Genomic DNA, 27,526 nt, shown 5'->3' on the forward strand with positions numbered 1-27,526 from the left:
ATCAGCAAGGCAGGAATACAAGGGAACTTCCACAACTGATAAAGAGTATCTACAAAAACCCCACAACTAACATCGTATTTAATGGTAAGTAGTTGGAACCCTTCCCACTGAGACAAGGCTAGGATATATCTGCTCCACAATGTCTATTCAAATCATGCTGAAAGCCCAGTCTAGTACCTTATGACAATAACCAAGAAGAAATAAAAATTACGTAGATTGAAGGAAGGAAATAAAGTCACCTTTATTCACAGATATTATCTGCATAGAAAATCTCAACCAAAATCAACAGTAACAACAACCACCAATTCCTGAAACAGATAAAGAAATAAAACAATGGAACAAAATGGACATTTAATATACAAAAGTTAATTTCTTTGTCAAACCTTTGTTAAATCTAACAATATATATGTGGGATTTAGATGTGCAAAACTACAAAGTCCTAAAGATAGAATAAAGACTAGATAATTCACACTCATGGGTTATGAGAGTCAATATTGTTTAGATGTTGATTTTCCTGAACTGATCAATTTAATATAACCACTATCAAAATCCTAAAAGCTATTTTGTAGATATCCGTACTCGATAGGTATATTTAGAACATTCCATTCTAAGAGCAGAATACACATTCTTTTCAAGTGTGTATGGAATATTTTCCAGAGTAAATCACATATTAGATCACAAAATAAGCCTCAACAAATACAAAAAGATTGAAATCATACTGTGCAAGTTTTCTGAACTCAATGCTAGGTTCTCGAAAAGTTAAAAATAGAACTACCTTATGATCTAGCTATTACACTACCAAGTACCCACTAAATACAAAAATATTACCTCACAGGATACATGTGCCTGGTGTTTATTGAAATATTACCTACAATAGCTAAATTATAGTCAGCTCAAGTGCCCATCAACTGATGAATGGATAAGGAAGATGTGGTATACACACACACACACACACTAGAATATAACTCAGCCTTGAATATAATGAAATTTTGCCATTTGCAATAACATGGATGGAGCTAGGGAGTATTACATTAAAGAAAATAATTCAATCAGAGAAAGACAAATACCTTAAGATTTCAGTCACATATAGAATTTAAGAAATAGGGACGCCTGGGTGGCTCAGTTGGTTGGACGACTGCCTTCGGCTCAGGTCATGATCCCGGGGTCCCGGGATCGAGTCCCACATCGGGCTCCCAGCTCCATGGGGAGTCTGCTTCTCCCTCTGACCTTCTCCTCGCTCATGCTCTCTCTCACTGTCTCTCTCTCAAATAAATAAATAAAATCTTTAAAAAAAAAGAATTTAAGAAATAAAACAAATGAGCAAAATGAAAAAAATAAAAAGAGAGAGAGAGACAGAGAGAGACAGAGAGGCAAACCAAGAAATAGACTCTTAGCTATAGAGAACAAACTGATAGCTGAGGGGAGTGGGTGTATGAAGATGAGTTAATAGGTAATGGGATTAAAGAGTGAACTTGTGACACACACGGAGGGTTGTATGGAATTGCTGAATCACTATATTGTACACCTGAAACTAATATTACTGTATGTTAATTCACTGGAATTTAAATAAAAACTTTAAACAAATTAAGGTAATTCTAAAGTTTATATGGAAAAACAAGTCTTCAAAGAGCCAAGAAAATACTGAGGAGGAAAACGAAAGTATTCTTCCTGACTTCAAGACTTAAACCATTAAGCTGCAATAATCAAGGCAGCATGCTATTGGCAAAGAACATAAATATTGATTAACAGAAGAGAACAAAAAAAAAAACAGAAATAGCTTCACACAAGTACAGTCAACTGATCAACAAAGGAGTAAAAGCAATACAATGGAAATTCATAGTTTTTCGGCAAATGTGCTGGAACAATTAAAATCCATATGCAAAAATAGTAGCAATAATAACTTAGAAGAAACATATCCTTTTCACAAAGATTAATTCAAAAATATCATAAACTAAATGTAAAATTCAATATTATAAAATATTTAGAAGAAAGTAAAGGGCATTACCCAATGATCTTAGGTTTGGTGATGAGTTTTCAAATGTAACACCAAAAGCACAATTCATGAAAGAAAAAATTGATGCATTGGACTTTATTAAAATGATAAACTTCTGGGCGCCTGGGTGGCTCAGAGGGTTAAGCCTCTGCCTTCGGCTCAGGTCACGGTCTCAGGGTCCTGGGATCAAGCCCCACATCAGGCTCTCTGCTCAGCAGGGAGCCTGCTTCCCCCCTCTCTCTGTCTGCCTCTCTGCCTACTTGTGATCTCTGTCTGTCAAATAAATAAATAAATAAATCTTTAAAAAAAAATAAAAAATAAAATGATAAACTTCTGAAAAATATACTTTTTAGAAAACTAAAAGGAAACTCAACCACAAGCAGGGAAAACTATTTTTAAAACATATATTTTTAAAAATTTGATTATGTATCCAACATGTACACATAGCTATCTCCAATATACACCAAGAACTTAACTCAACAATAAAACTCCCACCTCAATTAAAAAGTGGGCAAACTGTACAAACAGGTATATCACCAAAGAAAATAAAAATAAGGTAAATAAGTCTATGAAAAAAGTGTTCAACATCATTTGTCATTAAGGAACTATAAATTAAAATAACAATGAGATACTACTACACAGCTGTTAACATGGTTTATAACCAAAAACCTGACAATACCAAGAGCTGGTGAGAATATCAAACAATGGTAACTCTTCTTCATTACTAATGGATGTACAAAATGGCACAACCTTTTTGAAAGACAGTTTGGCAGTTTCTTACGAACTAAGTATTGTCTTACTACGTAATCAGCAATCCGAGTCCTAGATTATTGCCAATTTGAAAATTTATGTCCACACAAGAACCTGCATGCAAATATTTATAACAGTTTTATTCATAATCATTAAGAACTGGAGGCAAGGGTGATGTTCTTCAGTATGTGGATAGATAAGCAAACTGTAGTGCAGTTTTTTACTATTCCACTGTATGAACAATGGGATATTATTCAGTGCTCAAAAAGGAATGAACTATCAAGCCATGAAAAGACATGGATTATTCATAAATGCACATTGCTAAATGAAACAAAACAATCTGAAAAGGATATATTCTCTAGAATTACAATTACATAGCTTTCTGGTAAAGAAAAAACTATATATACAGTGAAATGGTCATTTCCATAATCCTGGCATGGGTAGGAGTAAAAAAGGAATACATGAAGAGGATTTTATGGGAAAATGAAACTATTCTATATGGTATTGTAATGGTGACACATGATAACCTGCACTTGTCAAAACCCGTAGAATTTATAGCCAAGAAGTGAGAGAACCTTAATGTGTAAAAGTCTTTAGGAGATTGGGTGATATTATGATGTAATGTAGAATGTAACAAGAGTGTCTCATTGTATGATGAATGTTTGTAACAACCTCACTCCAGGGGTAGGGGGAGTGTTACTGAGTTCTCTAACTTTGGAAATGAATAAAATCTGTTAAGACTGTAGGCCAAAACAAACAAACAAATAAACAAACAAAAACTGTACACAAACTCTACTCCACTTAATGAAGTTTTTCCCACTGGGCAATGGGAATGGGTTAACAATTCTTATATTCCTGCACATACATACTGGATTTGAATACTTAGCCAAATGTATGGCAAATGATGTTGCCACCTGTTGAAGTGGGAGGTTACAGATAAGCAAGAGAGGAGACTAGAATTATCCATATGATAATGGATTAGGTTGGAGGCAGCCATATAAACTCACATTCAGCTTAATAAAGATACATATGGCTATATAGAGAAATATGTATAAATGCACTAGCACCTATGAACCAGTCTGTACACACACACATATATTTCCTTGTTTCATCACCTGAGAGTATCTCAAAGTTTCTTCTACTCCAGCAGCAATGAGCACACCCAGGACTCAGATTTTTGTATCTAATACACTCTCTAATAAAGGGAAGAAGGACCTCTAGGAGAAATGGTTGATTCTTGGATTGGCAGGAAATCTACAAGATGATTCTGAAACATAATTTAGTACCAAAAAAGGAGAAATGCTTTTAAAAAAAAAAATTCTGAGGGAGTATTTCAAAGCCACACTGAAACCAACTGAAAGAGCTCCCAAGGGCCAATGCTAGAACCACCTGAGCAAAAACAAACAAACAAACAAACAAATAAATAAGCGTTAGCTTCTAATCCAAACTATAAGATAACAAGTCTATACTGATCTATCAATATGATTGAGTAAACAAATATGGTGCATAGACAAATCTCCTATGTAGCAAAATTTCAAAAAATATAAGTAGATAACCCACAGTTCTAGAGGTGAAGCTTATACTGCATTGTTTAAGTGTGGGCTTTCTATAGTATACTCCTTCCAAAGAACACAATATGGAAAGAAAGCAAAAAAGCTACTTTACAGTGGAGAAACTTGGCAAACTCTACCTTAACCAAGTAATCAAAGTTAATATTAGTGCTAATAAAGTCATGTTGATGGTATATACACTTTATATGATATGACAAAAATGCAATTTGCCTCTATGGTTTTCCTGCCCAATAACATAAACCAGTCTAATCACAAGGAATAAATCAGAAAAAAAAAATTGAGTTACATTCAACAAAATATTCCACCAGAATTCCTCAAAACTGCTAAAGTTATAAAAAAAAAAAAAAAGGAACCCTGGAAAATATTAGAGCCAAGGGGTTGCCTAAGTAGACATACTACTAAATGCAATGTGTGTTCGGGTTGGGATCTGGGAACAGAAAAAACAGTTATTTGGTAAAAGCGAAGGAAATCTGAATAGAATGTTATTCAGACTTTTATTAATAACAATGTATCAACATTGGTTTTATTAATCATTAGAAATGTATAATAATCCAAGATATTAATAATAGGGAAACTGGGTATAGAGTATATCACAACATTCAATACTATCTTTACAATTTTCTGTCAATTTAAAACTGTTCTAACATAAACTTTTTTTAAAAAATCAAATATAAAAAATAAAGATAAGAACAAAATATGAAAATAATAAAGTTTGGAGGCTTAAGTTTTTCAATAACAAAACTTACTGCAAAGTTACAGTAATCAATAGTGTGATATTAGCATAAGCATACACAGGTTAATGGAACGTAATTAAATATTTAGAAATAAACTCTTAAATTTAGCATGATTCACTGTAACAAAAGTGCCAAAGCAAATGATGCTGGTATAGTTGAATACCCACATTATTTTATCTCACACCATATACAAAAACTAACCAAAATTGATAATAAACTTAAGTGTAACATTTAAGACCATAAACCTCTCAGAAGAAAACAAAGCAATAAATAAATCTTTGCATCCTTAGAATTATTAGATAAGACAGCAAAAGCTGTGATCAAGGGATAAAGTTAAAATATCCATAAACTGAACTTAATGAAAATCAAAAACTTTAAGCTCAAAAGATACAATTAAGAACTGAAGAGCCAAGCCAGGATTGGGAATGATATTTGCAAATTATATATTTGACTTGCAGCCAGAATGTATAAAATAAACAAACTCTTTGAAATAGGTAAGTCAAGTAACCCAATTAATCAAGAATATAAAGGAATATCATAAGCACATTCGTGAGGGCTCTACAATCGTGACCCAATTACCTCCCAGTGCTATCACACTGGCATTAGAATTTCAACATAGGAAATCTGGGGAGATATAGCCATTCAGACCAAAGCAGATTTGTCTAGGAGTTTGTTTATATATACAACATTGGAACTATTAGGTAAAGGGCATGGTAGTTTCTACGGCACAATTCCATAGCAGCTGGCATGGTAGTTTCTACGGCACAATTCCATAGCAGCTGTTATAGGGCTTCCAGACCTTCTTAAAAGTAAACACATGCATAATAGGATATCTTTCTGCCTTAAAGTTACCCAAAGAGCCACTCCTTATCCAGGTGATCATAGGTATTTGGATCTTTAACTAGATCTTGGGTTTTCCCTTTCTGATACCCAGATCTCTGATCCAGAGAATCATGTGTACTGCCCCAATTATTTCAGTAGTACCTTGTAGCATCCTGAGATGTCTCAGAACGACTTCAGAACATAGAACTCTAGAAGCCTCTTGCTAAGAATGACCCACTTTGAGAGTGATAGATGAATGCATAACCCTTATCTCATTTATTTTTTTTACCCTCCATTAAATTGTAGAATCTCAACCTCTGTAAAAAATCATCTATCCCCTGATTATTCTGAGTGTATACTTGTGCTTACCAATTAGTCTTTCCATTTGTCCAGTGCTCTATCTTTCTTTCTCTCTTCTTCTCTGGTCACCTCTGTTAAATTCTCTTGGTTATGTTAGATGCTAACAAGACTTTACTGCTTCTGCTGGACACTGTGGCTGCTCTACTGGGTACCACTTCCTTCATCACATAGTGGTAGTCAGTGTTCTGAGATATTTTCTTAGAGGCAGCAAGTCATCATTCCTTGCACTCTGATATTTTAAAGGCATTCTCCCCCAAATATTTTTCTTCAGTTTTTTCCCCCCTAATGAAATCTCTCCTGGAACACAGACTGAATCCCTAGGAGTTGTGGGTGGCCAAAAGAAGAAAAACTAATCTGAGTAATTACGACAGCTCTCAGTATCACTTCTCAATTTACATGACTTTTCTATACACCTGACATAAATCCATGATTTTGGCATATAGCTCCTTACTCAGGAAAGAGAACAGGGGAGGGTGTTTTGTTTTGTTTTTCCCTCTTATTCAATTTTCATGGACTTTACTTTTTATAATGCTTTAAAGTTTACAGAATTATGCAGAAAGTTCCTTCCCATCTTCTTTCACAGAGTATCCTTTATTATTAAGATCCTGCACCAGTGTATTAATTTGTTACAGTTGATAAGGCCTTATCAGTACATTATTATTGGCTAAGGCCCATAGTTAGATCCAACAGAGTTCACTGTTTGTGTTGTATAGTTAGTTTTACAATTTTAACAAAGTATGTGTTCTTTTAAAATAAAATAATTGAACATTTTAGCTGAAAAAGATATTAAGACTGATATATTTCAAATAGTCCACCACTCAAACTCTACCTTTCAAATAACAAAGATGAGAAAAGTGCCTATAACACAATTTTTTAGAAGATTTTGTTTATTTGAGCAAGAAAGAGAGCAAGCAGGAGTAGGGTGGGGGAGAGGGTAGAAGGAGAGAGAGAAGCAAGCTCCCCGCTAAGCAGGGAGCCCAACAGGGGTTTTGATCCCAGGATCCTGGCATCATGACCTGAGACAAAGGCAGATGCCTTACCGATTGAGCCACCAAGGCACCCCTGTAACACAATTTTTAATTTAGATCTTCAAACTTCCATTCCACACATTTTCTCCTCCTTGCCTTTCAGTTTAATCATTTTGAAAATAAAATTTCAGTTTTGTGAACTTGTATAATCTCTATAACACACATCTACCCTTGTCATTCTAACCCGGAGACTGAGAGTGACTGCTAAGAGTCTTTGCAAGAGGTTAGGAAGGAATATCAATGTGTTCATTTCTACCTCAAGTCACTTTGTCCCCCAAGTATGACATGGTCTCCTTGTGCCTGCTGCTATATATTCTCTGTGTCCATTCCTCTAGATAAAAATTGGCTGGGACCCCACTAAGTAATTGGTTTATCAGGCTTGGCTTTGTCTCATTATTAAGGGAGCTGCAAAGTTGGATCATTGAACTATGTTAGACAGCAAATAAAGGAATTGATGAGAATCAGTAGCCAAGAGTGAAGACCATGCATTTAATTAAAGGGTGGCCTATGCTATCTATATTCATACCTAATGAGACAGACCTGTGGGTTTAGCAGAGAGGGAACTCCTAACAGTGTTAATAAAAAGCTAAGTTGTAGGTAAGGCAAGTTCTGGATATTTTATTTCTTTCCAAAATCAGACATAGCATAAACAATATTTTGCACATTTCTGTCTTTGCATTGAATATTTCTAACATCAGTAGAAAGTATTAAAAATATAATTATTTCATATATGGCTTTCCTTGGTGGTAGTTAATTTAAAGAAAAGGAGTCTACTATGGTTAGAATTCTTTTTTTTTTTTTAAGATTTTTTTTTATTTATTTATTTGACAGACAGAGATCACAAGTAGGCAGAGAGGCAGGCAGAGAGAGAGAGAGGAAGGGAAGCAGGCTTCCTGCTGAGCAGAGAGCCCGATGCGGGGCTCGATCCCAGGACCCCGGGATCATGACCTGAGCCAAAGACAGCGGCTTTAACCCACTGAGCCACCCAAGTGCCCCTATGGTTAGAATTCTTAAGCAAAGTATTAAGCAGTAAGACCTCAAAACCTTTTTCCAAGCTGAGAACAAATTAAGAATTATTAGCAGTTAAGTAAAACACAATTTGTAACTCTGTGATATTTTAATCTTTTTTGCCAAGATGTAAAATGATGTGTGTTCCCAAATCACATCCTAAATATGTTCCTTGGTAACCTAAACTGTTTCAATAAATTAATGCTTTATTTTCAGATGATAGGATATAAGCCTTTTAAAATTATTTTCTGATTAATCTAAGTTAAGAAAAGAACATATTACTTTTATTCCAATGGAAATTTTGAATTAAGTTAAGCATATCATAATAATTAAAATGCTATTAAACAACACTTAATATTAGTTTTCTCGAAATTTGTTTTTATTGCATACATATATCATTTTAACTTACATACTTTGAGATACTCATGATTGTAGAGTCAAGATGCATTTTTTCCTGCTATAGATAGAGCTTATTTCCTTTTATTTTGACTGAGCATATATAGATCACCACTGTTATATTTTGAAGACCATAAGTCAACATGCCCTTTCCTAATAATTTTTGTACAACTCTTTTAATTATTAAACTCTACAGAAATGATGTCCACATAGCAATAAAGTTAGAGACAAAATTATTTGTATATTCTTTCTTGTCACACAAAGAACTCTATCTCAGTATGTCTCATATAGATGGTACTCAGATTTTGATATGTGATCAATTTACCTGTTAATAAAATATAGATAGATGATAGAAAGGTAGAGAGATAGCAATCAATTTAATGTGTCTAAGGTTCAATGGTCAGGTAAAAAAAAATAGAATCAGGGCGCCTGGGTGGCTCAGTGGGTTAAGGCCTCTGCCTTCGGCTCTGGTCATGATCCCAGGGTTCTGGAATCGAGCCCCGTATTGGTCTCTCTACTCGGCAGGGAACCTGCTTCCTCCTCTTTTTCTGCCTGCCTCTCTGCCTGCTTGTGATCTCTGTCAAATAAATAAATAAAATCTTTAAATAAAAATAGAATCAATCTTAACATCAACAGTGACAACAGATCAGCATTTTCTTGGAAAAAAAGGTACATTAGGGTTTTTTTGTATCCTGGGAGTATAAAACACATTCATATAAAAAAATAAAAAGACGTCTGCTATCATGAACAAGAAACCCTGATTTACAAACAGCTCTGCCCTCCAGACGTGGGTGCCCACTTCAATTTCTGACTGGGTGTGGTGGAAGGAGCTTGGGATGCAGACCAGCATGCATTAGGACTCTCTCTGTATGGGAAGCTCCAAGGGGACAGCATGGATTCAACAAGACACTGCCCAGCACTGACACAGTAGTAACCACTGGGAGTGAATAGGGAGAAGAGTGCCAACATGTGAAGCAATATTATTTGATGGCATAAAATAATACCTAAGTGTTCTTAATTGCCAGATCTGTGCCAGGAGTTTCATATACATTACTCCCATTCAGTCTTTATAAAGGTAATTATTAGTTTGTTTTTACAGATGAATAAGAGAGGGACAGAACAAGCAAGTTCATTTTCCTGAAGTTACAATGTTAATAAGTGGCCCAGCTAGGACTTGTAGATAGTCGTTTGTGAGTGTGAAAGCCCTCTAAACTGAGTACCCTGCTACCTTCCCACCATGTCACACACCAAACAACCCTTAACACTTGTGCTGGTCTTTCCTAATGAGGAACTTCAGAAGCTTCTCTTCTTCAGCAATCTTCTTGCTTTGCATGGTATGGATGCAAACCCAGAATTGGTGTATTTTATGTCCACATTAGTAACGTGGAAACACACAGACACAAATGCTTCAGTGATCTAATTCTAGGCATTTGGCTAAATAATTCTTTAATAGTCTTACTGGGTACCCATAACAGACACTGTGGGATTCACCTATCACAAAGATTAAATCTTGTAACACCAACACAGAAGTTACATCTATATTGTTGAAGGCATCCTAAGACTGAAGTTAATCAGGGAACAAATACAAAATTTCTAGCAACATCAATGAGTAATGCAGATGAATAAAAGGAAAGTTATATGCACCCACAACATACTGTCACACCTACTCAATTTGTTTCTGAGTTTGGAACTCTGTGTGAATCACTGATTTGGAATACAGAATGTGGTACATCAACAAGCTATTTTAAAACCATCTACATCCTTTGAGCTTGTTGTGCCTTTTTCTGCCCATTTAAGTCCATTCTTAAACATTTAATTAATATCTCAGCCCCACTGAGGTATAAGTCAGTCTACTTGCTTAGGTAATTAGCAGTGAGGACAAAGGCATCTAATTACTGTTGGAAAAGGAAAGAGTGGAACTTCAGAATATTAGTGCCTATATTTCAAAGCTGATAAGGTTAAGCTTCTCAAAAAAATAAGTGTATTGTGAAGAGGCGCACATAATTTGCAATACAATCCTAAATTCCTTTTCTTTGAAACAGAATGAACAGCATTAGGAAGTGGCGTTATTAGCACATTCTAATCTTTCACACCACACTAATCTGTCTAATCAAAGCTAGCACAGCTTGTGTAAGCATGCTGCCTGCCTCAGAAGGGCAAATTGCAAACAGGACCCCATCTAACAGCATGTGGTTTTAAAAGAGAATGCACTTGGTTTTGCTTCCTGTATAATGAGTTTAAAATCAATTTGTATTTTCGAGAGAAGACTAAAGTTAAAATATCTTTGCTTACATGGCTATATTTAACATTTGCATCTGTATCTGCAGAACAGAGCTCTCTTTGCTGTTTTCTCATTTGTCTCTAACTTGTTCTAAAACTCTGCTTTTTCTGAACGTATCCGTAGTAAATTCAAGACTTGAAACACATATTTTTACATGTGATGTTCAGCACAGAGTGGTGATACCATGGCCCCAGTAAGATTTTGGAGAAGACAAAAGACAAGTGATGAATACAAACTAGATGAATTATTCCAAGCATGCACAACTGAAAACCCTCCCGTGCATCACTGCTTGTGGGACTGTGATTTCTCAGAAACACTTATGGTGCCTCGTTGAGGTTTGAAATACACAAACACATCAGAATGGTATTCTCTAAATAGCTTTTAACAGAGGAACAACGTATCCAAACACAACCCTTGAGCATAAACTTTTGAACATAATTTCTCCTCTATCTCTTCCATTGCAAGCTGCTATAGAAATTCAGTGAAGGCTCTATGAATCTTACTTAATCAACCATGACGAATGTTTCCCAAATGCCTAACACTGTCCTATTCTTTTTTATCATGTTTTATGTCTTCTCACCATCACCAACAGAAGCCCTTCAACCTTCCAGCTTCTCCCAAAGTGTGATTGACAGGCCACCTACAATAGAACCACGTGGGCCGACTATTAAAATTCGAATTCCTGGGCCTACCTAAACTGACTGAAATAGAGTATCTGAGGCTGAGGCCTCAGATATGCATAATTACCAATATCCATCCATCCATGCATACATACATACATACATACCACAGAACACAACAACACACACACACAAAGATTGATGACCATTCTGCCGAGGGCTAATTCAGTATGCTTTGAGATTAAACTCTAAATTTTGTCTCTTTCTTTTTTCTCTCTCTGTCACACACACAGCCGTTATATGCTCTTCCAGTTGACTCTGTTACTGTGTAAGATTTTACAGACATAAATTCTATTGTTTAAAAGCTTCTAAACATTTGCAAAGAGTCAGAGACATATTTCACCTAGAGATATATATACTAAGTGGACATTGGCTGGCAGGGATTAATAGGATAACTGCAAAAACACATAACAAGCAATGGTCAAGGTATTTCTTTGAATTACATTTCATCCTGGGTAGTACCACAGACCTACTTCTAATATGAAACACATACACATACACTAATTAAGAGATCATTTGAAAATTTGATTAACACACTGGACCAATGTCACATCTACCTAATGAATAAATTGAACAGTGTTTAGCAGTGCCATAGATCCTTATTTGCACATGGGGAATATTATGATATTAGGAAAAAGTAAAGAAAACTCACCACTTCTTCATGTCTGCATTTTCTCACATTAATTCCATTTATCTGCAGTGAAAAAAATTATGGTTTCACTTGGCATACTGTGAATTGAATTTATGTTTTGGTTGCACATAGAAAATAAGGGTAAAATATATACCTGTAGAATTGCATCTCCAATAAAGAGCAGCCCTGAAAGTTCCGCTGGAAAGGAAGGGTAATGATTATGCACAAACTATTTTCTTCATACAGATGAGTTTTATAACTAAGTAAAATCAAAATTAATACAAGGAAAATATTAAATGTTTTATACAGATAGCATCTTAAAAGATCCACAAGTAATTGCAAAAGCAATTGTATGATTCTGCCCACACATTGGAATACCTATTTCCATTTATTCCCATCATTTCAGATCTTACAGTTGCCTAAAACTGGTCACTCTTTTGGATGGATGACAAAATTTTCTCATGTACTTATAATATTAGGGTATCTGTGAAAAATTTTTTATCTAGACATTCAATCCATCAGCTATGAGATCAGCTCTAAGTTTCCTTTTGAACATTAGATAATTTTACTGATTTCAGTCATTGAAAAAATTGTTTTAGATGTTTGGTGTTTTTCTAAATGAAATTTCATGACAGGCTAAGTTAAACTGCATATGAGAACTGAAAAAATATGTGTATGAGGAATTGCCTTATTTGATGGACGTTTTAATCATTAAATGTGTCTCTATGTTTGTATAATGAAATAATTGAAAAGCTGTGCAGTCCCTAATTTTTCATACAGTCGCATGTTCTTTTGTCTTTCATCCTTGCTTTCCTGTGAGAGAAATCCTTCCTTGGAGTAATAAAGTGATAGAGTTAGGAATCAGACTTGGCTACTTACTCTCTGGTCATGGGGAACCTGGAGCTAGTCAGTCACATGTTAACTTATGGTTCTTTAATATGACCTATTCTTCAGTAAGGATGGCTTACAAAGGAACAGGTACTATGTAATTCTCTAAACACTTTACCTCTTTGCTCCTTGGAGATTTTTGAAATGACAACTGGAATATTATGTTCAGCTCCTCCCTGCAAAGAAAAAAATCATATGTTGTGCTTTTTAATTGCAAAAGTAAAAATTCTGCCTTTAATTAGGAAACTATACATGCTAAGAATAATATGTTAATGGACACCAGATACAATCTAAATAATCTTGTGGAATTTCTCTACTCAGCAGATAGTGCTCCCAAAAAAACTTATCTACCTATTTAGAATATACTGTGACATCTAGCAATTAATAACAGTTGACCTTGAAAGCTTTTGTTTTTCAATTAAAGATTGGAAATGCCTTAACTAGCCATTCTTTCCAATGCGTAGCATGCTGTCCATTGTAGAATTTCTTATTTTGTTTAAATGCCAGATAATTATGTATTTCCATTAACTAGCTAAGTTGCTCTATGTTGGTGACCAAGCACAGACCCCTTGGGATGTTAAGTAACTAGAGAGACCTTTAACTGCACAAAATGATACAAAAAATCAGAGTGTGCATGTGCATGTTGGGAAAGGGATCATCTGCATTTCTTTAATTAATATTAGATTTCTCTATGTGTGAAAGCACATATGAAACAACAGAATAAAATATACTGGCAAAACACTGTGATAATTCTTCATCTAACTGACCAGATGAAATAAGAGAAAATTAAAAAATAAATAAATAAGTGAGACCTATATGGAAGGAAACAAAATAAATCCTGAAATAAGTGCATAAAAATTCTGTTTAAATATTACAGAGCTGAGAATATTGAAACCAACAGTTGAAAAATCAAATAAATTCACTAAAGAATAAAATGTTGGGGTGCCTGGGTGCCTCAGTCAGTTAAGCATCTGCCTTCACCTCAGTCATGATCCCAGGATCCTGGGATGGAGCTCCCATGGGGAAAAAAAATCCCTGCTCAGCAAGGAGTCTGCTTGTCTCTCTGCCTCTGCCAACCCCCCATTGCTCTTGCTTTGTCTCCCTCTCTCACTCTCTCCCCCCAAATAAATAAATAAAATCATAAAAATTTATAAAAAAACTAATAATAGAAAATAAAATGTCATGTATTAAAGAAGTATAGCACTTTTAACATAGGACAGTTGAAAAGATGATCTAAAATCTACTGGGTTTCTCTATCTTCAGAACACAAACTTCCTAAACCTTTTTTTTATTTAAAAACAAAAGTTATTTTAGAACCATATTTTTTCCATGAATGTCAGTTTTTAGTACTCAATTGCCAATATACTTAAATATAAGGCGGGCAATAGTTTTTGATAAAAGTAGTAGTAGTCAACATTTTCTTGGCAATTAGTTCTAATTTATTTCCAGAATATTAAAGAAGAAACATAATAAGTGAAATATTGAAAACTGTCTTCCTCACACTGAAATTCAAACCCAGTGCTAACTCACTTTACTCACTATTTCCTACCAACCAAATACCCACCTACCCACCAGGACTAGCTCTGTGTAAGAGACATGGCTCCTAATTCTGCTTTGCCTTTTGGTCAGTATATTGATAATAAGCCCAAATCCTGTTTAAGATGACTTCTCATTTGATCAAAAGATAGTGATTTGTGTCTGATAGTATAATTGAAATGAGTCCTTATTTAGCACACAACAAACACTGAATACAAGGTAGTTATTATCCTAGTCTATCAATTAAGATTTATGAATAAAATTATATGACATTAGAGTGGTAAATAAGCTTAACACTAATCTGTTCTAAGACCCTTAATATTTACTAGTTAGGGTTCCAAGTTCCCAACCCCCTTTTTCTGTTCTATTCTTTCTTTCCCATTAAACTTATCAGTTTCCAACCTACTATTATCTTTATTCATTTATTATATTTATTATTCATTTTCATTCATTTTCCCCCATCCCTAAGCAGAATATAAGTTCCAAGAGGGCACTGAATTTTTCTGGTAATTTGTTTCATACATAGATGTAAACCCAGTGCATGGAATAATATCTTTCTTTTTTATCTTTGAAATGTTTATTGATGAATGAACAAATGAATAAATAAAGTCAAAAACTTTGCCAGGCCTAAGAGCTACTGTTGTAAACATACTGAAGAATGATTTTAAGTAGGAGCTAAGAATATACAATGAAATTAAATGCCCATGGTTACAGTTAGTTTCTAGAGATACTTGGAAATTGGAAAGGATTTTAAGAATATGTCTCCATTTCTTAGAAGAAAAGACTAGTTAACAGAGACTAATCATCCACCAATGAAGTTTTAGGTGGTATAAAAAGAAGAAATAAACTCAACCAGATATTTTGTGGTTCAGATATTTGGGGACAGAAAGTGACATTTTTTATGTCACTTTTTTTGTCACATATTTTTATGTCACATATTTTTTTCTTGTCTGTGTGGCTGTCATCAGAGTGTTTTTCTTTAGCTGTTTTTGCTTTTCACATTTTTCTCTCCTTGCACTACTGAATCCAAAAATTCCTTAGCGCTCAGATTTCTAATGCCAAGTACCATGGTAGTACAGTGGGAAACCTTTCCCTGAGGTCTATCTAGGGGAAAACAAAAAACAGAAAAACGAAATAGCAATTTCTGAGGGCCAGCTCAGTAACCCCATTCCTCCCTCAACACCACAGAGTTAGAACTATGTTTAAATGACAGACTGAAACTAACCCATATTTTGTCAAGTTTTTCTTCTATATGTAAAATTTCTCCTGAAATTTGAATGGTTTGAGTCCAAAAGTGTTTTTTTATTTGTTTTTTTTTTTTTAATCAAACAGTAGGAGTTCTGAAAGAATTCTTAAATCAATTGTTAAAGAGCAAATTTTTAGCCAAAACTCAGGAGATGAAATTGGAACTTAAAATCATAGTACCTTAATTTATTGGATGATTTGTGAGAGCAGTCCAGCTCTATTAAAATTAATAAGATTTAGCTCTGGACCTAAATGGGGAAATGTAAGGTTTTCCAGTGCAACTCATCCTGTTTGAAACAGGTGACACTTAGAATAAAACCCCAGATCCTCAGCAGCCCTCTGTCTTAAGGCCTCAACCTGCCTTATGTCTTCATCCTGGACATTTATCACTCGAACACCAAAGGACATCATTATACGCTATCCCCTCTGCCTACATGTTTGTTTGTTTGTTTTTTTCTTTTACTCTTAACCTGGTAAACCCTCACTCAAATTCAGAATTTTAGCTAAAGGATCCCATTCATCAGTGTCTCCTCACTTGAAGTAATTCACTTCTGTAACACTGAATCCAGGCTATAATTTACATTTATTTACATCACAATTTGATTAATATCTACTTTCCCACTGGATTATAAGGGGCAGGGGGTCAAGACAGAGTTTCCTTTACAGGCACTTCTCCTCAACGTACTATTAGGCCAGCCAGGGTGCAGGCTTGTGGTCAAGGTTTAGAGAATAAATGAATTAATTGAGCTCCGTTGTTCCAGTGTAAAATCAAGACTAAGGAAAATGAGGCAACATTCTACAGTGCATCCCAGAAATTATTAAAATATATACCATTCAATGCATAATTAAGTTTACAACTAGCTTTGTAGGAACCAGAATATTAATTCTTATCTGAAGCATTTTAAGTAAGACTCCATACAAAGAATTTGCCAGTATAACTGAAATTCCACCAAATCAAAGCCAAGATGTTTCTAGATCATTGGAAATCTTGCCAGATAAATATTTTTAATTTGATATTTTCATTATTCCAGTTAATCAATCAATCATATTCTGGGCTCTGTGGGGAGATATAGAGAAGTAGATCCCACCATTATATATCTATTTAGAGCTAGGAAGATATTTGTAAGCAGATAATAACAACACAATAATTAAGGTCAAAAGCCTAATGAACAAATATGGGACAAGTACCTAAAAGAATATAATCTGAAAATATCATGGGAAAATGTCCTTACCTATTTGAGTGCCATGCCTACCTCCTAATATCACTTAGTTTGAATTTGGCACAAATTATTGGTCTCTCCCACATACTATATAATTTCTTTCATATGAAAGTTCAAAGTAGGAAAATTTAGAGAGACTGAAGGTACACTAGTAGTTGCTTAGAGCTGAGTTAGGGAGATAAGGAGAGAAGGGAATGATAGTTCAAGGACATGGGGAAGAGAATTTGTTCTAAAATGCACACATCTGTGAATATAATAAAAACCACTAACATATATTTTCAGTGGTTAAGTTGTATGATATGTAAATTGCATCTCAATAAACTATTTAATTAAAAACAGTCTTTACAATGAAAATTGATCAGTGGTTTTAACTGACTCTTGGGGATTCATCCATAATCTTCAACCTCAGATTTACTACCTGTCTGCTATCCTCCTATTTCTATGGTGTAAAGGTATGTATCCATATTGTCTCTGGTGGAAATAGAAGAATCAGACTCAAGTAAAAAGAACAGAGAACAGGGGGAGGAGAAGTATATGTAAATGAGGGTGTGTTGTATCACCTACTAATAAATTAAAAGGCAGAAATTTATTTTTTTTAACTTTATTTATTTGTCAGAGACAGAGAGAGAGTGTATAAGTGGGGGGAGCTGCAAGCAGAGGGAGAAGCTCCTCTGAGCAAGGAGCTAATGTGAGGCTCAATCCCAGGACCCTGGGATCATTTCTGAGCCGAAGACAGTTGCTTAACCAACTGAGCCACCCAAGTGCCCCTAAAATGCAGACATTTGCTATAGCTGCTATGAAGACATATATTTTTATTTGGTAAATTTGATGCAAATAATACCAAGTCCTTGATATTAAACTGCTTGCTTGATCCTGGAAATATTGATCTATTTAGTTTAATTTTGAAAAAACCAGAATGTAAATAATTTAGAGAGGAAATATTACTTCTTTTCCCAAGTAGAGAGTTTAGAGATAATTTAGTCTGGCTTCTACAGCTACAGAGCATAGTTATTAACAGTAAGGACTATGTAATTTGCTTTATGTGAGATTTAGACCCAGCTCTGCCAGGTACAACAATGGGTAAATTACTTAACCTCTTAGTACCTAACCACATTGCCAAAGAGGAATAGCAATAGTTACCTTCTTTGTTCGATACTAAAGGCCAAATGAAACTGAATATAAAGTACTTAGCTTAGCATCTGGCACTTAAGGAACAGTTAATAAATACTTGCAATTATTGTTTATAAATGATAACATTTTAATAATAATTACAATTTCATTCTTGATTGCTGCAAAGTTAAAGATTTCATGTAAAAATCACCTTTGATTACAAACATTCCCTTAATGGACATGGATGACATAGCATTGTCTGTTGGAAAATAACTCTATAGAACCTTTTCTAATAATAATAATCAAAACACCAGGGGAGCCTGGGTGGCTCAGTGGGTTAGAGCCTCTGTCTTCAGCTCAGGTCATGATCCCAGGGTCCTGGGATGGAGCCAGCATCTGGCTCTCTGCTCAGCGGGGAACCTGCTTCCTCCTCTCTCTCTGCCTGCTTCTCTGCCTACTTGTGATCTCTGTCTGTCAAATGAATAAATAAAATCTTTTTTAAAAAATCAAAACACCCTTTCTCTAAAAAGTGATTTATTAACTGACAATGGCCAGAAGTATGATGTAATAATATGCAAATATACGGTATTCTATTTTCAAAGATGTGGAAGATCAATAAAAGATAGTGGCTTGCCTTAAGGTGATTATCCATATGGTGATTCTCATAAGAATTAAGCAAAAATACAAGAACATTGTGTCTTATGTTGCAAAGCTTTGGTGATTATTGGGAATGCAGGTGTGGGAGACCTTTAAGTTATTTTTGGAAATAGTTAAGTTTCAGGATAGTCCAGACAACAGGGATGAGCCCTTGAAAGAAAGATTCTACCAGAAGGCCAGAAGGCAGATGTGTTATGAGGGAAAGCGGGGGAGGAGCTGAAGAGCCAGGAATAAAGGACAGAAAGGACCATCGGAATTTAGGAACTCTGGAAAACTAGACAAGGGCCCAGATCAGAATGTCCTGTAAGACAAACGAGTAGATATGCCAGCCAGCCTGATAAACCTGAGAGCTTTCAAGGTGTGAAAATCAAAAACAAATGGAAACCAGCCTTGAAAATTATCTGAGCAGACAAAACCACTTTAGTCAGACAAACAAAGCTTCATTTAGCTTATTTTGCAAGGCTTTCTTGTTTATACCTCTAGAAATCATAAGTAAAATTTGAACTACTTCCCAAGGTTGTTATGAGGTAACCACCAACCAGTTCCTTATCATTTAAGAAAATTATAATTTTATAACCAGTCCCTGTGAAGAATAAATAGTCACTGCCTTCCCACAATGTAAGTTTTTTTATAGCAATCTACCCTGAGTCTCATTCCATGGTTTGGTTTGAGTGCTCTTGCTCTGCAAACTGTCTTTATTGGTGAGTGAGCATAACCTTTCACTAATTACTATTTCAATGATTCCTTGTTTTTACTTCTGTAATTTTTGAACTTTTTTTTTTTTTTATAAAAGAAGCAGTTTCAGTCTGAGAACAGAGAAAATTATGTGATTTTAAGTGGAGAGTTTAGTCATCTTTTTGTTCAGTTTTTGGAGAATGATATTTTGGAAGTTTAAAAATGTAAATAAGAAGAGTTTGACATTTTGCTGAGTGACAAAAGCAAAAACTAATAAGGAAAAAAAAGAAAAACACACACACTGAATTCTGAGCGATGTTTAAATTGAGGAAGAATGAATAATGGTGAAAGCCAGGGAGAATCCTAAAGAATTGTCAAAAAAATCCAAAGTTATGGCAGATGCTAAAAGTGTTCTAAAAAGCAACACAAAGGTAAAAATAGCTTGAATGAGCAAGGCTTTCTGGAAGACAGTGCAAGACCGAGCACAGTGCAGAAAACTCTAGCAGTGCTTCATGACTAAGTTTCTGATCAGAAGGTATGACCATAATCTCTATTTAGGTGTTCTGAAGTAGGTGCTTGTGGATGAAATGCTATTTGATGACGACAGAGGTGTGAATATCATACCTCCAAATTTCAACTCATTATACCTTGGTTCAGTTGTGCATTTGCTCCTACTTGATTGGCTAACTGCACTGAGAGAACAAAGTAGAAACTAGCAGGAATCCAGGGATAGGCATGCTCCCCAGGGGTTAAAAAGAATCCCTTCCTTTTTTAGGAGCTGAAGACCAAAGTTTAGCTAAACCAGAGGATGGGAAGATGGAACAAGATAGTCAGCCTGGTGTGTAGCGGCTCTATTTGTCAGGACACCTGCTTCGCCATGTGGAGCATTAGCACAAGTCTGTCACGTCCCCACAGGTCTTTGGTTCTGCATTGTGAGATTTTGTTTTTGTTTGTTTTGTTTTGTTTTGCCCTCCTGTATAATTAACATAGATGCATAGGTAATTTTCATCTCTTCCTTTCCATTATAAAACACACCTGTTATGGGGCACCTGGGTGGCTTAGTCAGTTAAGTGACTGATTCTTGGTTTTGGCTCAGGTCTTTATCTCATGGGTCGTGAGATGGAGCCCTGGGGAGGGCTGTGCACAGTGGGGAGTCCGCTTGAAGATTCTCTCCCTCTGCCCCTCCCCCCAACTCCTGCGCATGTGAATGCCCGTGTGTTCTGTCTCATAAATAAATAAATCAATCTTTTAAAACACTGTTGTTATGAAAAAAAAAATGGGATTTTAGGATCTAAAAAATAAATTTGTCTCTGGAGATAAATCTGACTTCTACATTAAATCTCAGTGTAACTGATGTCAAAGCTCTTTTTGGGTGCTGTATTCCACATTGAGGGTCTAGTAACTTTGGATATGATTTAAAATATTAATAAATGTGGCTTTTCAAAGGAGAGTCTTAGATCTTGTAAGAAAGTCCTAATAGTGCAAACCAAAAATTTTCTTAAGGTGAAAAAAGCAAAACTATAGTAAGAGAAGAAATAAAATTTGAAAGGAAAATGGGCTAAAACTTAAATATATTTTTAGAAATTTAGATCTAATATAATCTTTCATTTTTATTTACGTTTTTCTCTTATTCCTTAAGATTTTTAGGAAATTTTGAGATGGAAACTCTCCTTAACATGCACTACATCATACTGTCCTTCAAGGGAAGATATCAAATTATAAACACCTAGAATTAGACATACTGACATATGACTACCTCAATCTCTAAGCCACCTTAGACTAAGCCACAAACTTTTATCCCTGAAGTTTTAATATCCCTAAGATATATTGTCTCAATAATAAGGTAGAGAAAATAAGAGAAGGTAAAGGCTCACTTTTATTTCACCACCGTTATAGGGGAATTTCTGCCTGGAGAGTGTTGGGGAATAAGAACATTGTACATGAACAGGCAATATCAAGGCTTAAAGAACATTGGTAGCTTCAAGGACATCATTCTGCCCACAGTCTATAGCCACTAGGGCACGTTAATAAATAAAGCATTAGAAAGATGCTATGAAAGAAGCCTGTGATGTTGCCCACCAACTTTTGTAGCACTGACCACCACGTGGGAAAACTGAGGAGTTGCCACCATGCACAATGGTGACAGTGGCAGGAAAGGCCCATGAGCCAAGATTTGTCAGGAGCACAGAGCATGGCCAGTTGGCTTTGACCTGTAACAGCACATGTTGGCGTGTTTTGGTGTTTTCTGACGGAAAGAAAGAAAGAAAAACATTTTTTTACCCTTTAGTTAGGTTTTTACAAATAATTTTTTAGAAGGTAAAATTGAAATAACTTCACATATGTTCTTAATATAGTGAAATTCAGGAGCACCTGTAGGAGTCTTCACTATATTGGTTAAAGCCTCTTTAATTGTCCAACAGGCACTCTTCCTTCTGTTATCTCTAGTTGAGATATTCCAGGTTTTAAGTCAATAATTCTCACTGCAAAATCTCCAGTGTGTGCCAGAAGTGATTACTTAACTGAAGCAAATAAGGATAAGATATATGTTTATATATTTATGTGAATAATTGTATTACTGGCTCAAATTGCTCCAGCAATAGGTACACAAATAAATACATAAGAAAATAAATAAATGGTGAATATTAAAATATTAATTCTGCATTTAAGCTAAAATGGTTTCTTACATGTTCATTCTGCATATATAGTATATATATATAACATGAAATATATATATATGTGTATATATATATATGCACAAACATTAACAGAATGAAAGATAGCTTATTATTTTAAGATTTTATTTATTTGAGAGGGAGGGAGGGAGAGAGAGAGAGAGAGAACAAGAGTGAACAAGCAAGAGCACAAGAGCAGAGGCAAGGAGAAGCAGACTCTCCACTGAGCAGGGAGTGGGGTTTGATCCCAGGATACTGGGATCATGACCTGAGCCAAAGGCAGGCACTTAACTGACTGAGCCACCCAGGTGCCCTGAAAGATAGTTTAAAAATAAAAAAGCAAGTGTCAGAGGTAAGTATTAAGAAAGCAAATTGCAAAACACTAAAAAAAATCTTTTCAGAATGACTGGGTAATATTCTAAATAAAAATATTAATTCTAGTATCTATGGTTAGTGTGTCATAAGAATTGTAAACGAATTGCCTTTTTTGTTAGAATTCCTAACATATGGCACAAATCACAATTAAAATACTGCTTTTGGGGCACCTGGGTGGCTCAGTGGGTTAAAGCCTCTGCCTTTGGCTCAGGTCATGATCTCAGGGTCCTAGGATCAAGCCCTGCATTGGGCTCTCTGCTCATCAAGGAGCCTGCTTCCCCTCTCTCTCTCTGCCTGCCTCTTTGCCTGTTTGTGATCTCTGTCTGTCAAATAAATAAATAAAAATGTAAAAAAATAAAATAAAATAAATACTGCTTTTGTGGTCAATATTATGAATGCAAACTATACACATTTGATTTAAAAAATTATTTAGTTAGATGTAGGAGTTTCAGTTGGATTGGAATAACGAAAATGTTAAATGGATATAATTCATTTGGCAAAATTCTTGATGTTTTAAAAACTGCCTAGGTTTAAAACTGTGACATTTTAGTAAAATAAATTACACTGTATTATTGGCTTTAAATTATAAATGGAAATAGAAAAAAAAATAGAAAAGAACATTTCCAGCCTACACAAAACTAATGTAGCTCCACCATCAGAAACAGAGTTGGAGTGGCTGCGTAGCTTAGTTGGTTAAGTGTTAAACTCTTGGTTTGGGCTCATGTCATGATCTCCTGATGGGTAGTAGATCAAGACCCATATTGCACTCCCCTAGTCTGTTTCTTCTGTGCCCCCTCCCTTGCTCAAGCACACACACACACACTCTCTCAAATAATAAATAAAAGAAAGAAAGAAAGAAAGAAAAGAAGAAAGAGTAAGTCAGGCCTACTAGGCGAAAATGTTTGTCTCAAATGAAACCAACTCTCATGATTGGATTTTATTCACACTTAGCTTTTTTTTCTCTTTCATGGACTTTTTACTATCTCTAGTGGCAACTTTAAATCCTTCAAGCAATCCCAATAAATATCACAGCAAAAACAAAAATAATTTCCATATCCTATTAACTTGGTCTGCAAAACCTTCCTGGTTTTAGCTGATGATAGATAAAGGAAAGTTAAATAAATATTTTTAAAACTAACACTTTATGTAGTGATATTCTTATCACTTGACAACACAATGCTATTCCACACAGGTACATTTTTCTAAGTCATTTCCATAATGTGAACTAGAACTGATAATCACCAAATTTAGAGTTCCACTTTCCAAGCATATATAAACTGAGCTGTGTTAAAATTTCATGAAATATATACCTGAGATGTATTATAGTCACCCTACATAGGCAAAATACCTAACCCAATGGTCAAGATAAAGTTAAGTTTCATTTATCTATGCAGAGACGTAGATTTCTAAAGGGCTTTAAAGACATTGAGTTAATTTTTATAATATTTATGTAATTTCTCACCCTTTCAAATTTTCTGTTTTGTTTCAGTGATGACAAATTGCAGATATAGTACATCTTTACTAGTCAACCATATACAGGAGGAAAAGAGGCCTTTAAAATTTAATAATAAATGGAAGTGAACAGGTATGGTCATTTTTAAAATAAATGAGATGCTAAATTCTGTCCTATCCTGTATACTTGGCATTGTGATATGAAAATTGTTGGTTTCTTATAAAAAGGGAAACTAACCAAAGAAAAAGATGAACAAAATCCAACTAAGTCTTAACTATGTATTATAGTTTAAAACTTGTTCTTGGCTCCATTCACTGAAAGGGCAGTGGCTCCTATTTGGCTGGTTAGAGGAGACATGCATATTATCACACAATATCTGACATGTTAATGACACCAGAGAAGTGAATGACCTATGGTTCAATATCAGGTAAAATTCCCAGGTACTTTTCTTTTTTTTAAAAGATTTTTTTTTTTTTAATTCATTTGATAGAGCGAGATCACAAGTAGGTAGAGAGACAGGCAGAGAGAGAGGAGGAAGCAGGCCTCCCCGCTGAGCAGAAGAGACCGATGCAGGGCTCGATTCCAGGGACCCTGGGATCATGACCTGAGCCGAAGGCAGAGGCTTTAACCACACTGACCACCCAGACGCCCCCAGGTACTTTTTCTAAGAGAATTTCTAAATCAAAAGTTGCCCAAGGTTTTGTGAGAACTTACCTATTTTACATCTCATTCCAAATACTGAACAGTTTGCTATAGCCATTCTTATCTTATAGTGTATTTTGATTAATCAGCAAAAAAATCAAAATACACAAAAATGCAGGCTTTACAGCATGGCCTTTGAGGATAGACTGAAAAGACAGGATACCTTTATGCTTAATCCAAATCCTCCTACAGTTGTCTTCTAATGGTCACCGTTCTTTCCTGAAAGACAGGATTTTAAAAGAGGTTAGAATTTCACAATAATAGACTTACACACCATTTTTTCTTCTCTCGGTTCTGTTTTTGTTCCTTTAAAAAAGAAACATTTGTGACACCAAACAGGCTTTAATTTTTGCAACAAATGGATCATTTTGTAATTTTTAATCAAAGGTTAATTTATTTGTCTAGATAAAAGGGACTGTACGGTTATTAAACTTCCTTCAATGATTCTCTGGACATATTTTGGAATTTTAACTTTTATCTTCTCATTTTCTCATTTTCACACTATGTATTCTTGTTGTCTAAGAAATGACAAGTTTGGATTACAAAAAAACTAACTCTGTGTCAATGGTAAATATATCTTTGTCAACCAAGGTCTTATTTCCTTCAGTACCAAGTATCTTGCTTGTGGAAATCTGAGAGCTGAGCTGGGATGCTGCTATGTCCCAACACATAAATGATTTCATGTGTGTATCTAGGACTGAAACTGTGGATAAACCAGGTTCATAATGATTGTTTTATTTGGAAAAGAATGGATTTTTATACCTAACTAATAATGACAATGGAATTATCAATTTTCAAATCAATTATCTTTTTCCTTCAACAATGGTAAAGATAATTCAATCACTAGTGTCTAAAACAAAAATCACAAAAATCCACATTTGAACAAATCCTTTAATTTAAAAAAAATCAGTATTACTCTGTTTTAGGGCAATCGTCTCTACATCATGCTTATTTGGAAGTGTGTTGAAGCTTTTATTTATTACCTTCTCAACTTACTTATAACTTTCTTATGTTTTGAACCTCCCCCTATCCATAACAATTTAAGACTTCCTCCCCTTTCTCCTGCTGTACTTGGGATAGATGTCTCTCCCTACAAATGCCCAGCTTATTTGCTATGCTCTCTTTCTTATTGATTCTTTCAATAAGAAAGAATAGAGGGGCTATGTGGAGCAGTTTATATTATTTAAAAAGAACAAAGAGAAAATCTGGAAAATGTATGCTTCTGATGGTTCTTCCTAATACTTTAAGATAGTATAGTATAAAACCTCATCATGTTGGCAGTTACAAGATACTTTCATTTAGCCATGTTTTTAGATTTCATAAATAAAAGCAAAAAAAGATTAAAGAACAAAACCACTATACCAGAAATTGAGGTGTAATAAGTGTCATTTATTTTGAATTAAAAAATAAACATTTATGGTCGGAGATTGGTGCATAAGAAAAAAACTATTAGTACAAATGAATAACACTTAGTTATCTCAATTTTTTGTCATGTCCTAAGTAAATTGACCTATTTTAAAACTATAGATTTCACTCTTAAAACCTGTCCTCTAATTATGTTTTCAAGTCAACATTAAAATTACACAAAGTAAGTTTATAGGTGTATTACAATGTGTGAAAAGGAACATGAAATATAAAACACATTATTCATGTTAAATAATACCATAAACTCTACTTTTTTATTTGTAAGCCAAATATTGTATCACTCCCCATTTTTGGGATCACAGGTATGGGAAGAAACAGTACTTTAGAACTTATATTGCAATATCTATGTATATAAGCATAACTTCATGTACAGAAGCAAAAAGGAAAGTGGGCACATGCATTATACACACAGAAAATCTAATTTAAATTAAATTACATATTTATTGGAAATGTCCTTTTGTTAGACAAGGTAAGAGGAACCTGTTAAATTAAGTAATCACTGTTTATTTCTCACTAAAGGATTGATTAAAGCTATAAATTGAAAATAAAGGAATTGAAATCAAAGAATCTATCAATGACTCAAGTATCCACAACTTAATATGTTCGGAAAATTACTTAATCCCTATGAATCTCTTTTTCCTAATCTGTAAAATGGTGATAAATAAGACAGTAACAGCTTTGTTTTGAGGATTAGTAATTGTGAAAGACCCCAGGATAGAGTAGAAGCTTAATATTCTCTCTCTCTCTCTCTCTCTCTCTCTCTCTCTCACACACACACACACACACACAAATACACACAATCTGTTATTCTAGACAGATATTCTTATTTAGTAGTCACTTAAATATCTGATTAATATTTATCCACTTTGTATTCCAATAGTTACATCACACGTGCTCGCTTCGGCAGCACATATACCAATAGTTACATCACAGAGTAACTCAAATACTGGAAGTCTCAGCTCAAGGATAAGCCAAATAAATGGTTATCTTTACTCTTATAAAACGGATAAGCAAACTGCTTTCACAAAACTGCCTATCAAACTAAACAGCTTTTTAGATAGTAGTTATTTTCTTAATTCCATGTCTATAAGGAACAAATTCTTGACTCCTTAAAATAAAGATTCATCTTTATTTTCTCAAAGTAAAGAAGTCAGTCTGTCAAAGAAAATGTATTTTATTAGTAAATCACTTCACCTAAATTTCCTACAATGTCTTGCACAAAAATCATTAGTCACAAGGACAACTTGATAAGTAAACTCTATTAACCAGCCAAATGTATACAGAAACACTGCTTTTCTTTGAAGGGACAACAAG

At 34.7% G+C, this 27,526-nt stretch overlaps 1 protein-coding gene across 1 annotated transcript in view; it reads right to left on the reverse strand.

The window, feature by feature from the left end:
- SNTG1 (syntrophin gamma 1) overlaps positions 1–27,526 on the reverse strand; it is a 913,181-nt gene that overhangs the window by 263,015 nt on the left and 622,640 nt on the right. Inside the window, 5 exon segments of the mRNA XM_047727784.1 lie at positions 12,276–12,317; positions 12,409–12,452; positions 13,261–13,318; positions 24,951–24,982; positions 24,985–25,006. Coding sequence (XP_047583740.1) covers positions 12,276–12,317; positions 12,409–12,452; positions 13,261–13,318; positions 24,951–24,982; positions 24,985–25,006 — 198 coding nt within the window.

Source organism: Lutra lutra, chromosome 4 (genome assembly GCF_902655055.1).
Source record: "Lutra lutra chromosome 4, mLutLut1.2, whole genome shotgun sequence".
NCBI lineage: Eukaryota > Metazoa > Chordata > Mammalia > Carnivora > Mustelidae > Lutra > Lutra lutra.